The sequence below is a fragment of the Megalobrama amblycephala genome, linkage group LG23 (assembly GCF_018812025.1).
Source record: "Megalobrama amblycephala isolate DHTTF-2021 linkage group LG23, ASM1881202v1, whole genome shotgun sequence".
Lineage (NCBI taxonomy): Eukaryota > Metazoa > Chordata > Actinopteri > Cypriniformes > Xenocyprididae > Megalobrama > Megalobrama amblycephala.
In genome coordinates, this window is record NC_063066.1 from 1,624,090 (window position 1) to 1,640,125 (window position 16,036).

The 16,036-nt window shown below is 39.9% G+C and overlaps 1 protein-coding gene across 2 annotated transcripts; it reads left to right on the forward strand.

Moving 5' to 3' along the window:
• Positions 1 to 1,098: 1,098 nt before the first annotated feature.
• tcirg1b (T cell immune regulator 1, ATPase H+ transporting V0 subunit a3b) lies at positions 1,099 to 15,925 on the forward strand. Of its 2 annotated transcripts, XM_048176096.1 has the most exons (20): positions 1,099 to 1,254; positions 3,052 to 3,171; positions 3,821 to 3,899; positions 5,339 to 5,475; positions 5,710 to 5,805; positions 5,889 to 6,077; positions 6,208 to 6,290; positions 6,583 to 6,676; positions 6,752 to 6,964; positions 8,866 to 9,016; positions 9,105 to 9,244; positions 9,589 to 9,746; positions 9,847 to 9,937; positions 10,027 to 10,145; positions 11,496 to 11,709; positions 11,803 to 11,916; positions 11,989 to 12,075; positions 12,192 to 12,312; positions 12,389 to 12,560; positions 15,291 to 15,925. In XM_048176096.1, the coding sequence occupies exons 2-20, from the start codon at positions 3,055 to 3,057 to the stop codon at positions 15,373 to 15,375; spliced, it is 2,460 nt and encodes an 819-aa protein (XP_048032053.1). In that variant the 5' UTR covers positions 1,099 to 1,254; positions 3,052 to 3,054; the 3' UTR covers positions 15,376 to 15,925. The 2 variants fall into 2 exon arrangements, with proteins under 2 accessions (XP_048032053.1, XP_048032054.1); XM_048176097.1 differs by lacking the exon at positions 6,752 to 6,964.
• The last annotated feature ends 111 nt before the right edge of the window (positions 15,926 to 16,036 follow it).

Here is a 16,036-nt window from a genome sequence, read left to right on the forward strand (position 1 = left end):
ATCAGTTCACTATAGTTAATATTACAGTATGCTGTAGCATTCATTATATATGAGCATATATATACTACAATTTACTATGGTTCAAAAACACTATATACTATAAATTACTCTAGTATTTTGACAGATGCAACAATGAGAGGAGATTTACTTAAAAAAATCATCTAATTTATTCAAGAACTTTATTGAAAAACAAAGAATAATCACTTTTAAATAAACAATTTAAAGTGACTTAAATTTGAGCACAGCTGTCATGTGTGAGTGTTCTGTATTCCTGTCACATTCAGTCACTAGCCGTGTTTCCATCCACCTATTTTATGTGAATTTTGTGTTATCACCTAAAAAACTCTGGATGGGAATGCTGAATAAAAATGTGCACAAAAAAACTGTATGGTGGATGATGTTTTTTATTCTATAATTCGACTGTTTCTTTGAAACGGGCCGCCGCTGATGTCACGTACGTCCTCATACAGCTTACATCATCACATATTACACATTACACATGTTTTTTGTTTTTTTTTTCACAACAGGTAAGTCTGGATTCCTTCAAGTGTTGCTGTTGTGTTTGACTGAGAGTCATCCTGATAGTTCAACCAAAAATGTAAATTCTGTCATCATTTACTCTCCCTCAAGTTGTTCCAAATCTGTATACATTTCTTTGTTCTGCTGAATGCAAAAGAAGATATATGGAAGAATGTTTGTAACCAGGCAAATCTCACCCCCCCATTGACTATTTTTTTTTCAATGGGGGTGAGATCTGCTTGGTTACTGACGTTCTTCCAAATATCTTCCTTTGTGTTCAGCAGAACGAAGAAATTTATACAGGTTTGGAACAACTTTAGGGTGGGTAAATGATGGGGAAAAAATATATATATATTTTTGGGTGAACTATCCCTTTATGAGCTGCACAGCGCCCTCTAGAGGAACAGGAACTACTTATTTTATTTCCCAAATAACAACATTTTTTTTACTTATCGATTAAGACACGATACAAATATTCATACAAAGTATAAATTAAAATAGCATAAATTAATAACAACTTTCTGTCTGATAAAAGCAGCGCGTGAAGTCACGTGACGAGCTGCAGTAACGTGACCGTCTGCAGAAACGGAAGTTGATATTCACTCTCAGTGCAGCTGCTACAACTTTATTCCTTCATGAAGAGACACTGAGACTTATAACGAGTTATTCCTTCATGAACACACACTGAAGTTCATCTGATCGAGGATAAAGCGAGTCTGCTGCTGTTCATCTGCGGTGAGTTCAGATCAGCTGATGTTTACACTGTTTCTGACACACAATCTGTGAATAAGCGACAGTTCTTTAATCAGTTTTCTTTAATCTGATCTTAATCACTCACACCTGAGGAAAACTCTTTACTTAATGCTTTTCATGAGGATTTTATACTTTCAGGAAAACGAAAATGAAACTCGATTGTGGAATGAAGAGAGTAAAGTTACTCAGATCAATATTAATGATAAACTATAAACTGAGGGGTTTTAATAAACTTTCCTCGATAAAAATAGTTCCTCTTATAATAGATCCTCTTATAACTCTAGATCTGATTTGCATTTTCTGTCAAAACCTGTGATGATGCACGTGATCAGAAGGAGATCACATGATCACTCTGGTGTTTATGAATTATGACTATTCTGAATATATGAATGTGGCCCAAATATACAAACCGAGTAGATTCAGTCAACATTAAGATTATAGATGGAAAATGTACATAAGGTGAAGTGTGTATTATGTGTGTGTGCTGCAGGTTACCTCTCTTTACAGTTTTTCACAGTTTTGTGTTATACACACTTAATAATTAATGTTTCACTGCAAAAAATGCTGTTTTTACTTAGAGTTTGTCTTGTTTCCAGTCCAAGTTCTTAGATCAAGAAGCATTTTCTTGACAAGTAAAAATTATTTTCTTGTTTTTAGGAAAAATAAGTCAAAATTAAGTGAGTTTTTCCTTAAAACAAGCAAAATAATCGTATTTCAAACTGAAAACAAGATTATATATCTTATTTTTGGTTTGAAATAAGATTAGTTTGCTTGTTTTAAGGGAAAAACTCACTTATTTTTCCTGAAAACAAGAAAATAATTTTTACATGTCAAGAAAATGTTTCTTGATTTACGAACTTTAAGATATTTTCACTTGAAACAAGACAAACTCTAAGTAAGAACAGCATTTTTTGCAGTGTTATTGGCATTTATATTTCCATGAAGAACCTCATTTCCATCACACAAAAAGTGGAAAAGGTTTGTTTTTTCTTATTAATAAGAAAAAAGTGGTTCTTTTAAGAACTGAAACATGGAAACACTGCAAAAAATGCTTTTCCTATTAAGAATTTTTGTCTTGTTTTCAGTGCAAATATCTAAAAATTCTATATATAAATTTTACTAGATAAGTAAAATGACATAAGATATTTTATCTTGTTCTATTGAAAAAAAAAAAAAATCAAAATGAAGAGAGTTTTTGCTTAAAAACAAGCAAAATTATCTGGGTGAGAAAAATAATCTTGTTTCTGTTTGAAATCTTGTTTCTTGTTTTTGTCCCAAACAGAAACAAGATTATTTTTCTCACCCATTGGCAGATAATTTTGCTTGTTTTGAGCAAAAATTCACCCCAGGAAACAAAAAAATAAAATAAAAGCATCTTGATTTAAGAATTTTTAGATATTTTGACTGAAAACAAGACAAAAATACTAAAAAAGAAAAGCATTTTTTGCAGCGACGGTTCTTTGGGGAACCAAAAATGAACATCACTGGAACAACCTCTATTTTTAAGAGCGTATATAATTATAATAATACCACGATATAATGTTTAAAATAGTTTTAGAGGAAGTGTAACATCTAAAGATTCTGATCGAGATACAAAAATACTGATGTGCTCCTCAAACTCTTTAGTTTGACCTCGTGATTTCAGTCATTTCTGCTTTACTGAAGGTGACATTATGAAACTGTAAAAATCCCTCAGACGCTCCGGATCACACGCTGCCTGACTCACAGCAGAAGAGGAAGTGTGTGTGCAGATGTTCCAGATGTGTGTGTGTGTTTCAGGTCATGGGCTCTCTGTTCCGCAGTGAAGAGGTGTGTCTGGTGCAGCTCTTCCTCCAGTCCGGATCCGCCTACAACTGCGTCAGTGAGCTGGGAGAGCTGGGAATCGTGGAGTTCAGAGACGTGAGATGATTTCTGCTCTGCTTCCTCTGTCGCTCCTGCTGTGCTCCTGAAGGGGCGTATGATGCTGTTTTAAAGTTCGTTATTTAGTTTATCAGGTGTAATAGAATAGGTGCTTTAACATGCTTTAATGCTCAAAAACACATTATTTTCCACATTATTGCAGGATTCTACAGCAACTATAAACACACAGTTAATAATAATGTCGTCAGTATTGGGCGTTGTGCTGTACACAAGCTAACCTTTGTGTTCTTCTGCTCAGAAACAGCTTTAAAAATAAATCTTAACCACAGTTCATCATTTTCACAAGGCCAAACAAGTGGTTTTGCTTTGACATCCGAACACACTCACACTCACACTCACACACACACACACACACACACACTCACACACACATGACAGTTCACTATATTGGCATTATACTCAAATTTCACACTGTAAAATGGATGTTTGAGGAAGTAATATCTGGACTCGGATGATCATACACCTGCTCAAACAGATTAAAGGGAAGGAGGACATTAAAAAGCATCATGTGACCCCTTTAAGAAAGGCTGTGCTTCATTTTCATGTCGTATAAAGTGTGTTTACACACACTGGCAGCTGATGTCACACAGAGGATGATGAGGATCTTTGTTTGTAATCTTGATCTCAGCTGAATCCGAATGTCAACGCGTTCCAGAGGAAGTTTGTGAATGAAGTGAGGAGATGCGAGGAGCTGGAGAAAACCTTCGGTGAGTGTCACTCCTCAGCTCCCATGATCCTCCAGTAGAGTATGATCCGCTGTAATCCAAAGAGAACACTGCTTGTTTCTGGAAAACTTCTTCCGCCTTTGGAGCAGTTTGTAATCAGCTGTAAAAACAAAAAATAGCTGAATATCTGTGTAGGAAAGCAGCTTTTCTAAAATGTTTTCCAGTAATAATGCAGTCATTTATTGCTGATTAATGTTAATTAAGGTTACAGCAAGAGTAGGAAGTCATGATCCGTTTATCTGGTTTGCCAGTTATGATTTTACATATGCTGTGTATTTTCTCTCAGCCAAGCAACAGTGTGTAAAGCTGAGCAGAAATCATATATGCGCTAAACTTAAGTTTTTGCTTCTAACTCAATACAGGCAACTGTAATCTTACAATTTACTAGCTATTGGCTAATTAAAGACATTTTTTTTTTCAGTCACCTCATGAAATTTGTTTGCATATGCGAGTGATTTGTATAGGGTTGTAACTTATTGTTTATTGATCTCTTTTATAAAATCAATATGACAATTGCAATCGTGCTGATATTCGGGAAAACTGCACTCCTGCTTGTGCGTTATTGCTTAAACAGTTAGTTCACCCAAAAATGAAAATAATGTCATTAATTACTGACCCTCATGCCGTTCCACACCCGTAAGACCTTCATTCATCTTCAGAACACAAATTAAGATATTTTTGATGAAATCCGATGGCTCAGTGAGGCCTGAGCAATGACATTTCCTCTCTCAAGATCCATTAATGTACTAAAAACATATTTAAATCAGTTCATGTGAGTACAGTGGTTCAATATTAATATTATAAAGCCACGAGAAAAAGATTCATAACGTGCTGAATCTTCCTGAAGCAGTGTTTTGAAATCGGCCATCACTAAATAAGTCGTTATTTTGTTTTTTTGGCCACCAAAAATATTCTCGTGGCTTTATAATATTAATATTGAACCACTGTACTCACATGAACTGATTTAAATATGTTTTTAGTACATTAATGGATCTTGAGAGAGGAAATGTCATTGCTCAGGCCTCACTGAGCCATCGGATTTCATCAAAAATATCTTAATTTGTGTTCTGAAGATGAATGAAGGTCTTACGGGTGTGGAACGACATGAGTAATTAATGACAGAATTTTCATTTTTGGGTGAACTAACCCTTTAAATATGTAATTTGGTATAAATATAAGACATAGACGTGCACTCTCAAGGCATGTTTAGTTTTTGCACAGCGACTGACATACTTGATAATGTCGACTTGCACATCATTAAAACAATAATTCTGATATCATTGTAGATGATGCATACGATACTGTGAAACAGATGTTTGTTCATGCCGTCCAGCACTAGTTCAGAGGAGTTCAGTGCAGTTTCAGTGTCTGCCTTTTCATGTTGAATCAAAGGTTATTGAAGTTCATCTTCTCTGTTCCAGGGTTTTTGGAGCAGGAGATTTCCCGCAGTCTCTCTCAGAAGCTGCAGCCGCCCATCCCGACCCCTCCGGCCCCTCAGCCCCGAGAGCTGCTGACCATCGAGGAGGAGAGCGAGCGTCTGGCCCGAGAGCTCAGGGAGGTCCGTAACCGTGAAAACAAAACTCAACCTACTTAATTATGCAGTTTTAAAGTCTCCTAATGTTGTTCACATTCATCCAAGATCACTTTAATTTTCTCATAATATCCACTGCAGCATCAGATCTTTCCTCTCAGTGTCTGAAATGGTTCGTTTAAGGATTCGGTCTCTCTAAATCCCGCCTACTCTGCTCTGATTCTGACTTCAAGCGTGTCAGGTTGTGGTTTTGCTCTGCAGGTGTCCAGGAACAGAGACAGTCTGCGCTCTCAGTTCACTCAGCTGTGTCAGTACAGAGGCGTTCTGAAGCAGACGCACTCTCTCACAGCCTCACAGGTGGGAACTGAACTCACACTTCCTCCATCCTCACGTACGCTTCCGGCGCTCTGCTTCATGTGTGCTGGTGTCATGTGTCTCAGGCCCCGCTGGTGTCGTTCGAGCCCATGGCTGTGGCGGAGAACCGGCAGGACGTCAGGCTGAGCTTCGTGGCCGGCGTGGTTCATCCGTGGAAAGTGCCGGCCTTCGAGCGGCTGCTGTGGCGCGCTTGCCGTGGATACATCATCGTGGACTTCCATGAGATGGAAGAGAAACTGGAACATCCTGATTCTGTGAGACCTAAAATCATTATTAGGTTCATCTTGTATGACTCAAATGATGATGTTTATATGTGTAAGGTGTGAGATTATATTGTAGAAACATGTTTTCTTGTGAAATATGATTATGAATGATTTGTCACAGGGCGAGGAGGTGCAGTGGACCGTGTTTTTAATCTCCTTCTGGGGAGATCAGATCGGTCAGAAGGTGAAGAAGATCTGTGATTGGTGAGTGATCTGGATATGAGGATTTGGAGAAAGGTCAAAGAATTTAAGATTTCCAGGCTGAAGATCTGTTGGATCCTAGAAAAGTCATTGAAAGCATTAATAAGATTGTGAAAAGGTCGTAGGAAAGACATGTGTGTCAGGATCAGGGTGATCCTATTTTGCTCTGAAAATCTGGCACAAAAAAATATGCATTCCCTGATCCTGGATAGGAAAGCATGGGATTTCCAAATCTAGATCCAGATTAAACTTTTTGAACAGCTGTGCTCTGAACTGTTGAAATGTTCCTCTTCAGCTTCCACACACAAACCTTCCCATACCCGGAGAACCAGGCCGAGAGGGAGGAGACCCTCAATGGACTCCGAGGGAGAATCGAGGACATCCGATCGGTGAGTTTGATCGCTCACGCTCCTCACATCTGTGTTCAATCCTCAGGCGTGTCAGTGTTGGCGCTCTGTGTGCAGGTGATGGGCGAGACGGAGCAGTACATGCAGCAGCTGCTGGTGCGAGCGCTGGCCCGGCTGCCCGAGTGGCTGGTGCAGGTTCAGAAGTGTAAGGCTGTGCAGACGGTGCTGAACCTCTGCAGCCCGTCCGTCACCGACAAGTGTCTGATCGCAGAGGCCTGGTGTCCCGTCAGCCAGCTGACCGCCCTGCAGAGCGCCCTGAGAGAGGGAGGGGTGAGGTCATAGACACTGCTGTACTGCATATGGTTTAATTATTATCTGTGACCTGTGCTGGCAAAAATGTCTCAAAAAGAGGTTTTCACAAAAATGAGCCCTCATCTAGTGATCCAAATGCTTCAAAATAGCAATTAAGCATCTAAAAGTATCTTTATTTGTATGTTTTCTGAGAGGAGTATCTTTCCTTTGACCATGAAAAATGCAGTTTTTCTCTTTTCTCTTCTGGACTGAAGTTTGGTATCGTTTTAAAGCACTGTGTGAATATTCATAGCGAATTATCAATGGCATGAGTCTGAACCAATGAAATGTGATTTTCAAACTCATGCTGATGTAAACGAATCGATCTTACTCACGCTGACTGACAGATCTGAAGTGTTTTACGCCTCGGACAGAGCGTGATCCTGATAGACACATATACACAGAATAACAGTGCTTCAAAATATTGGAGAAAGAAAAGTTAAATATATATATAATTTTCCTATAGATACTTGGTTTTGATGAGGTGTGTGCTAAATTAGGTGTTATTAACAGGGATTTTAAGGTGTGGTTGCTGGTGATTTTTAGAAACTTGACTCTATCATCTTCAAACAGGTGTAGATTCATACATCAAATCCTACATCGTTTCAAAGGTTTTTTTAATAGAAATTGTGAAAATCTCATTTTTGGAAATTTGCTCATGTGACTCATTTTGACAGCACGGGTCACATTTATTTCTTTTTTTTGTCTGTTAAAAATATCTTTTGGGTTTTATTTGTCACACTGGAAAAGCAAGATCAGCTTGAGAATGTTGTATTGTGGGATACATGAATCACATCTGTGAATTATTTTGAACTGCATAATGGGTAACGCTTTATAATAAGGTTCCATTAGTGAACTGTGTTAGTTAACATTTACTAACCTTACAAAATACTTCTAAAGCATTCATTAGACTCAGTTAACATTTACTAACACATTATTAAAATCAAAAGTTGTTTTTGTTACTGTTATGTAATGGACCTGAGCTGACCTGAAGAGCTGCCTTTTTATTAACTAACAAAGATTAATATATGTGACCCTGGACCACAAAACCAGTCATAAATCACACGGGTATATTTGTAGCAATAACCAACAATACACTGTACGGGTCAAAATTATCGATTTTTCTTTTATGCAAAAAATAGGATATTCAGTAAAGATCATGTTCCATAATGATATTTAGTAAATTTTCTACTGTAGATATCAAATGTAGTTTTTGTGAGTGGATATGCATTTAAATGTGCTTAATATATATATATATATATATATATATATATATATATATATATATATATATATATATATATATATATATATATATATATATATATATATATATATATATATTTTTTTTTTTTTTTGCACCCCCAGATTCCAGATTTTCAAATAGTTGTAACTCGGCTTTTGTCCTATCCTAACAAACCATAAATCAATGGAAAGATTATGTTTTTCAGCTTTCAGATGATGTATAAATAGATCAATAATAAAAAAAGACCCTTATGACTGGTTTTGTTGTCCAGGTTCACAAATAGATAGTTCACCCAAAAATGAAAATTCAAGTCATTTACTCCCCCTGGTGTTGTTCTAATGCTGCATGCCCTCCTTTCTTTTTCAGACCACAGAAAGATAATTTTTTTATAAAAATGGCACATAAAGGCAGTGAATAGCATCCAGCATCAAGCTTTAAAAAAGATGCAAAAGTATCACAGAATGATCCGATGTGACACGTGTGGTGTATTATGCATGTTCTGGGGGTTTATGATTGGGTTTGGTGAAAAACAGATTGAAATTTAATGTATTATTTAATGAAAATCCTGCCCATGGCTGTTCATCCTCTGTGCTCGACTGCATGATGAGACTGACTCTCTCTCTCTCTCTCTCAGAGGAAGAGTGGCAGTAGTGTGGACTCGTTCTACAACCGTCTGCCGGCCTCCACCGCTCCTCCGACTCTCTTCCCCACAAACGCCTTCACTGCAGGATTCCAGAACATCGTCGACGCTTATGGAGTGGCGAGTTACAGGGAGGTGAACCCAGGTAACACACACTCACAACACCCACCATTGCTGGTCAGCTGTTTAAATCAAGCTTAAACTCATTCTCATGCATCTTTTACCGTCTGCAGCCGTCTACACCATCATCACGTTTCCCTTCCTGTTTGCTGTGATGTTCGGGGACGTTGGACACGGTCTGCTGATGTCACTGGTGGGTCTCTGGATGGTTCTGGAGGAGAAGGATCCGAAAATGAGGAAAAACACTAATGAAGTAAAAATGTGACACATCATGCACACATGCTTTCACAATACTGGAGTTTCTGAATTTCACAATACTGAAACTTCACTGCAATGCCTTAAAAATATCAATATTTAATACAAATAAAGCAATAGAGAGAGTGAGAAAGTGCTGTAAAATGAGTATGAACCCATTTCAAATATTCAGAATCAGTGTGATCTACTGTCACCGTCCTAAAAACCCAACAGCGCGACTGCAGAGAAACACTCTAGCGTCGTGATGTCATGTTTCACACAAGCAGAATCCACTCTTCTTTAGGAAATGTCCAGTTCTAGTTGTGTTTCTGTGTGCATGTGTAATTGTCTTGTGTGTGTCAGATCTGGCGTATGATGTTCGGAGGCCGATATCTGATTCTGTTGATGGGACTGTTCTCGATCTACACCGGAGCCATTTACAACGAGTGTTTCAGCAGAGGACTGAGCACCTTCTCCTCAGGGTGGCACGTCCGGCCTAATGCAGAGCACTACAACTGGACGTACGACACACACACACACACACACACACACACACACACACACTGTCCTCAATCATGTGATCAGATATATAGCATATTAAGTCAGTTTCTCTGTTTGTAGTGAGGAGACTTTCAGAAAGAATCAGTATCTGGTGCTGGACCCAAACGTCACAGGTGTTTTCACCGGTCCGTATCCTTTTGGGATTGATCCTGTAAGTCGACCAAATGAATGTGAAACACACTGCAGTTCCCTTCTCTGTTCAGTGTGAAACCCTGAATGATAGCTGTGATTCTCCCTCAGATCTGGGGTCTGGCCAACAACCACCTGACGTTCCTCAACAGCTACAAGATGAAGATGTCTGTCATTATTGGAGTCATCCACATGACCTTCGGTGTGTGTTTATCCTTCTTCAACTTCGTGTGAGTATGCTTTTCTATGCTGTTATTCACGATTTCTTCAATTTGGTTACTTTTTAATATTTTAAAGGGTCATGAACTGCATTTTATTATGTTTTCTGAGGTGTACTTGCATCTGGGGATGTGACGTATCAAATTTTCATGTTGCGATTAATTGCTGAAGCTTTTCTCACGGTGTACGGTATTATCACGATACTGAAATAAGTTGCAAAAAAAAGTGTTGTCATAGTATAACAGGTTTAAGAACTCTTTTTGTAATAACAAACTCTGAATGTTTAAATATAATAATACACCAAAAATATATAAAGTCAAATTTTCAAACAGATTAAAGTGCACAAGAATTCGGCTATAAAGAACAACAGGAAACACTTTACAATAAGATCTCATTATATAATGCATTAACTGAGATTGAGCAAAAGCTACATTTGATACAGAAAGTATTATTTTTTATTAATGTTAGTTAAGAAACACAACTGATCATTGTTAGTTTTATATCAGGTCCATTAAATATTTTCTTTTGATTTTAGTAATGTTATTAAACAGTAACTAAGAAATTAACATTAACTAAGAATAATTAATGCTTTATAAGTATTTTTCATTGTCAGTTTGGTAATAATGAATTAACATGTTAACTAATGAAGCCGTACGTCTCAAAGTTTTACTGAACAATAACAAATAATCAGAACATTTCTAATCATTAGGGCATGTTGTAGTCCAGATTAAAATATAAAAATGTTTAAGTTTTAAAATAAATAGCCTATTATATAAATACTAATAGTCTATTTGGTGCTGTGATGAACAACATTGAGATTACAAAAAACTGAATTGCTGTTTGAAGCATTTTAAAAACTTAGCGCAGCTGCTTTGTTTGCAGGGTTTCCGGGGTAACCGCTGCATTTCTGCTGTTCCATCAGCGCCCTCTGCTGTCATTCAGCGCGTCTCCTTCACTCGTTCCGTCATGTGCTTCTCATTAGGCTTGTTTACATCTGAGCGCGTGTCTCTTTGACGCAGAACACAGTGGTGTTGTGCATTTTATATGGCTGATGGGGAAAGTATTCTTAAATGCATTATAAAAATAGTAATAATTGGTAATAAATTATTATTTACGGTATTTTGAAGTGCCCACGATAACAATATCATGCATATTCATTATCGTGATATATCGCATTACCGAATATCGGCACATGTCTACTTGCATCAAACACTGTCATAATGTAGAACTAAAGGCCATTTATTTTCTGATTTTAGCCTTATGAACATATTTGCATAATCAACATTCCAGTTCTAACATTTTCTACTGAAAAACAGCATGAAAATATCTTTTTGTTACCATTTGTCGCTCTTGTTCTCCAGACACTTCAGAGATATCGGCAGCGTGTTTCTGGTGCTGATCCCGGAGTTGTGCTTCATGCTGTGTCTGTTTGGATACCTGATCTTCATGGTGATCTATAAGTGGGTGGTGTTCGGCCCTGTGAACTCTGACATCGCCCCCAGCATCCTCATCCACTTCATAGACATGTTCCTGTTCACTGAGAACAAGGACAACAAACCCCTCTATACGGGACAGGTGTGTGCTTGCTGTCCAGTTTTCCCTTTGAACATCTTTGAACATCAGTCATTCGAATGAACACCGCATGATGAGATGTCTCTGTGTGTGCAGATGGTGGTGCAGAAGGTTCTGGTGATCGTGGCGGTGTTGTCTGTTCCTGTGCTGCTCCTGGGGAAGCCCATGCAGGAGTACATCACACACCGGATGAAGAGGACGCAGCTTTCAGTGAGCACTGCTTCTGAATTAAGTGTTTGGACTGTGTGTGTCTGTATATAACTGCTCTCTCGTCTTCCGTAGGGAGACAGACGTCCTCTGCTGGCGGAAAACGGTTCTATAAATGCCCACCAGGGAGAAGCGGATACAAGAGGAGGAGGAGAAGAGGAGGTAAGAGGAAAACGGAGGAGTAGATGAAGGGTTTTTTAACTGGTTAAAGTGAAGAATTCCTTCAATCTGTCATGAATCTTCTCACTTGTTGTTTTTCATCGTTCATTGTTCGTCAGGAGTTTGACGCAGCGAACGTGTTCATGCACCAGGCGATCCACACCATCGAGTACTGTCTGGGCTGCATCTCTAACACCGCCTCGTACCTGCGGCTCTGGGCGCTCAGCCTGGCTCACGCCCGTAAGTGTCCGTGTGTGTTTCACTGCTGCCGGCGTCACTGAGGAGCATCTCTCATGTGTGTGTGTGTGTGTTTCAGAGCTATCCGAGGTGCTGTGGTTGATGGTGATGCGGATCTCCTTCCAGCAGCTCAGTTATGTGGGCTCCGTCATCATGGTGTTCATATTCGCGGCCTTCGCTGTGCTGACTGTGTCCATCCTGCTCATCATGGAAGGACTGTCCGCCTTTCTACACGCTCTTCGACTTCACTGGTGAGAGACGCTTGAGCGCACACACACTCACACACACATATTTTTTGTCGTATTAAATTAAGCTAATTGTAATTACTGCACACTCATATTTCGTTCCCTCGATTGACTAAATCCTGCGCGTGATTTACTATTTCGTTCCCTCGATTGGCTAAATCCTGCACGCGACTTACTATTTCGTTTCCTCGATTGGCGCGATTTACTATTTCGTTCCCTCGATTGGCTAAATCCTGCGCGCGATTTACTATTTCGTTTCCTCCATTGGCGCGATTTACTATTTCGTTCCCTCGATTGGCTAAATCCTGCACGCGACTTACTATTTCGTTTCCTTGATTGGCGCGATTTACTATTTCGTTCCCTCGATTGGCTAAATCCTGCGCGCGACTTACTATTTCGTTTCCTCCATTGGCGCGATTTACTATTTCGTTTCCTCGATTGGCTAAATCCTGCACGCGACTTACTATTTCGTTTCCTCGATTGGCGCGATTTACTATTTCGTTTCCTCGATTGGCTAAATCCTGCGCGCGACTTACTATTTCGTTGCCTCGATTGGCTAAATCCTGCGCGCGACTTACTATTTCGTTCCCTCGATTGGCTAAATCCTGCGCACGATTTACTATTTCGTTCCCTCGATTGGCTAAATCCTGCGCGCGATTTACTATTTCGTTTCCTCCATTGGCGCGATTTACTATTTCGTTCCCTCGATTGGCTAAATCCTGCACGCGACTTACTATTTCGTTTCCTTGATTGGCGCGATTTACTATTTCGTTCCCTCGATTGGCTAAATCCTGCGCGCGACTTACTATTTCGTTTCCTCCATTGGCGCGATTTACTATTTCGTTTCCTCGATTGGCTAAATCCTGCACGCGACTTACTATTTCGTTTCCTCGATTGGCGCGATTTACTATTTCGTTTCCTCGATTGGCTAAATCCTGCGCGCGACTTACTATTTCGTTGCCTCGATTGGCTAAATCCTGCGCGCGACTTACTATTTCGTTCCCTCGATTGGCTAAATCCTGCGCACGATTTACTATTTCGTTCCCTCGATTGGCTAAATCCTGCGCGCGATTTACTATTTCGTTCCCTCGATTGGCTAAATCCTGCGCGCGACTTACTATTTCGTTTCCTCGATTGACTAAATCCTGCGCGCGACTTACTATTTCGTTCCCTCGATTGGCTAAATCCTGCGCGCGACGTACTATTTCGTTTCCTCGATTGACTAAATCCTGCGCGCGACTTACTATTTCGTTCCCTCGATTGACTAAATCCTGCGCGCGATTTACTATTTCGTTCCCTCGATTGGCTAAATCCTGCGCGCGACTTACTATTTCGTTTCCTCGATTGGCTAAATTCTGCGCGCGACTTACTATTTCGTTCCCTCGATTGGCTAAATCCTGCGCGCGACGTACTATTTCGTTTCCTCGATTGACTAAATCCTGCGCGCGACTTACTATTTCGTTCCCTCGATTGGCTAAATCCTGCGCGCGGTTTACTATTTCGTTCCCTCGATTGGCTAAATCCTGCGCGCGACTTACTATTTCGTTCCCTCGATTGGCTAAATCCTGCGCGCGGTTTACTATTTCGTTCCCTCGATTGGCTAAATCCTGCGCGCGACTTACTATTTCGTTTCCTCGATTGGCTAAATCCTGCGCGCGACTTACTATTTCGTTCCCTCGATTGACTAAATCCTGCGCGCGACTTACTATTTCGTTTCCTCGATTGGCTAAATTCTGCGCGCGACTTACTATTTCGTTCCCTCGATTGGCTAAATCCTGCGCGCGACGTACTATTTCGTTTCCTCGATTGACTAAATCCTGCGCGCGACTTACTATTTCGTTCCCTCGATTGGCTAAATCCTGCGCGCGGTTTACTATTTCGTTCCCTCGATTGGCTAAATCCTGCGCGCGACTTACTATTTCGTTCCCTCGATTGGCTAAATCCTGCGCGCGGTTTACTATTTCGTTCCCTCGATTGGCTAAATCCTGCGCGCGACTTACTATTTCGTTTCCTCGATTGGCTAAATCCTGCGCGCGACTTACTATTTCGTTCCCTCGATTGGCTAAATCCTGCGCGCGACTTACTATTTCGTTCCCTCGATTGGCTAAATCCTGCGCGCGACTTACTATTTCGTTCCCTCGATTGACTAAATCCTGCGCGCGACTTACTATTTCGTTCCCTCGATTGGCTAAATCCTGCGCGCGGTTTACTATTTCGTTCCCTCGATTGACTAAATCCTGCGCGCGACTTACTATTTCGTTCCCTCGATTGGCTAAATCCTGCGCGCGGTTTACTATTTCGTTTCCTCGATTGACTAAATCCTGCGCGCGATTTACTATTTCGTTTCCTCGATTGACTAAATCCTGCGCGCGGTTTACTATTTCGTTCCCTCGATTGGCTAAATCCTGCGCGCGACTTACTATTTCGTTTCCTCGATTGGCTAAATTCTGCGCGCGATTTACTATTTCGTTCCCTCGATTGGCTAAATCCTGCGCGCGATTTACTATTTCGTTCCCTCGATTGACTAAATCCTGCGCGCGATTTACTATTTCGTTTCCTCGATTGGCTAAAGCGTGCACTGCATGAGAGCTTTCTTAATCAGAGATACCGCCTCTTTCTGTATCCGTATTTATTTACACATATTTGCTTGGATTGATATGATTTATCATGCTGTATTCTCTCTCTCTCTCTCTCTCTCTCTCTCTCTCTCTCTCTCTCTCTCTCTCTCTCTCTCAGGGTGGAGTTTCAGAATAAGTTCTACAGCGGATCAGGCTACAAGCTCACTCCGTTTGCCTTCTCATCGGGATTCGGCGGCTTCTGACCCATGATCCTCCAGTAGTCACGTGACTGAACAGAGCTGGAATTATTCTGCTGGGGCCACAAAACATTTTAAAATGCATTACTGAAGCATCTTTCGTTTTCTTTTATATTTTAAACTTGACTGCCACTGTACAAAAACTCTGAGGTGAAAAATGTTTAACACTCTGTTATGAATCCACATCATATCTTTGACACGGCAACACTATCTTTGAGTCTTTTAGTCGAGTGAATGTGGTTTTTAATTGAAGTCTGCAGCCCAGATAAAATAAAGTTATTTTAACTCTTCATGATTATCATGACAGCCAGCAAATGATGGTTTAACGTACAATGAGATGATTTAGCAGATATACATTGTTGACTTCAGCTTGTTAATCAGTAAATTAAAGTGTTTTGATTTACTGCATTTTTGAAAGGGAATCATCTTCCGTCCAGGTTTTCTTTTATTGTTGCTTTTCTGTTATTACAATGAATTTTTCTTTTAATTTTGGAGCTGAATCACAAAGTGCTTACAGTGATACGCTGATCAATAAAGACCAAAGTCTCTCACTACAGAGGCCATGTGTGTGTTTGTGTGTGATTGACAGGCTGCAAATATATATTACATAGAGGAGTGAGCAAATCTTGCCATAATGATGTTTTTGTGCATATTTATAGGACATTAT

Bases quoted from the DNA above. Each gene is read 5' to 3' on its own strand.
- tcirg1b (XM_048176096.1), top strand. From the start codon at position 3,055: ATGGGCTCTCTGTTCCGCAGTGAAGAGGTGTGTCTGGTGCAGCTCTTC. The intron at 6,965-8,865 runs GTGAGGTCATAG...TCTCTCTCTCAG, and splicing joins GCGCCCTGAGAGAGGGAGGG to AGGAAGAGTGGCAGTAGTGT. The intron at 10,146-11,495 runs GTGAGTATGCTT...CTTGTTCTCCAG, and splicing joins TTATCCTTCTTCAACTTCGT to ACACTTCAGAGATATCGGCA.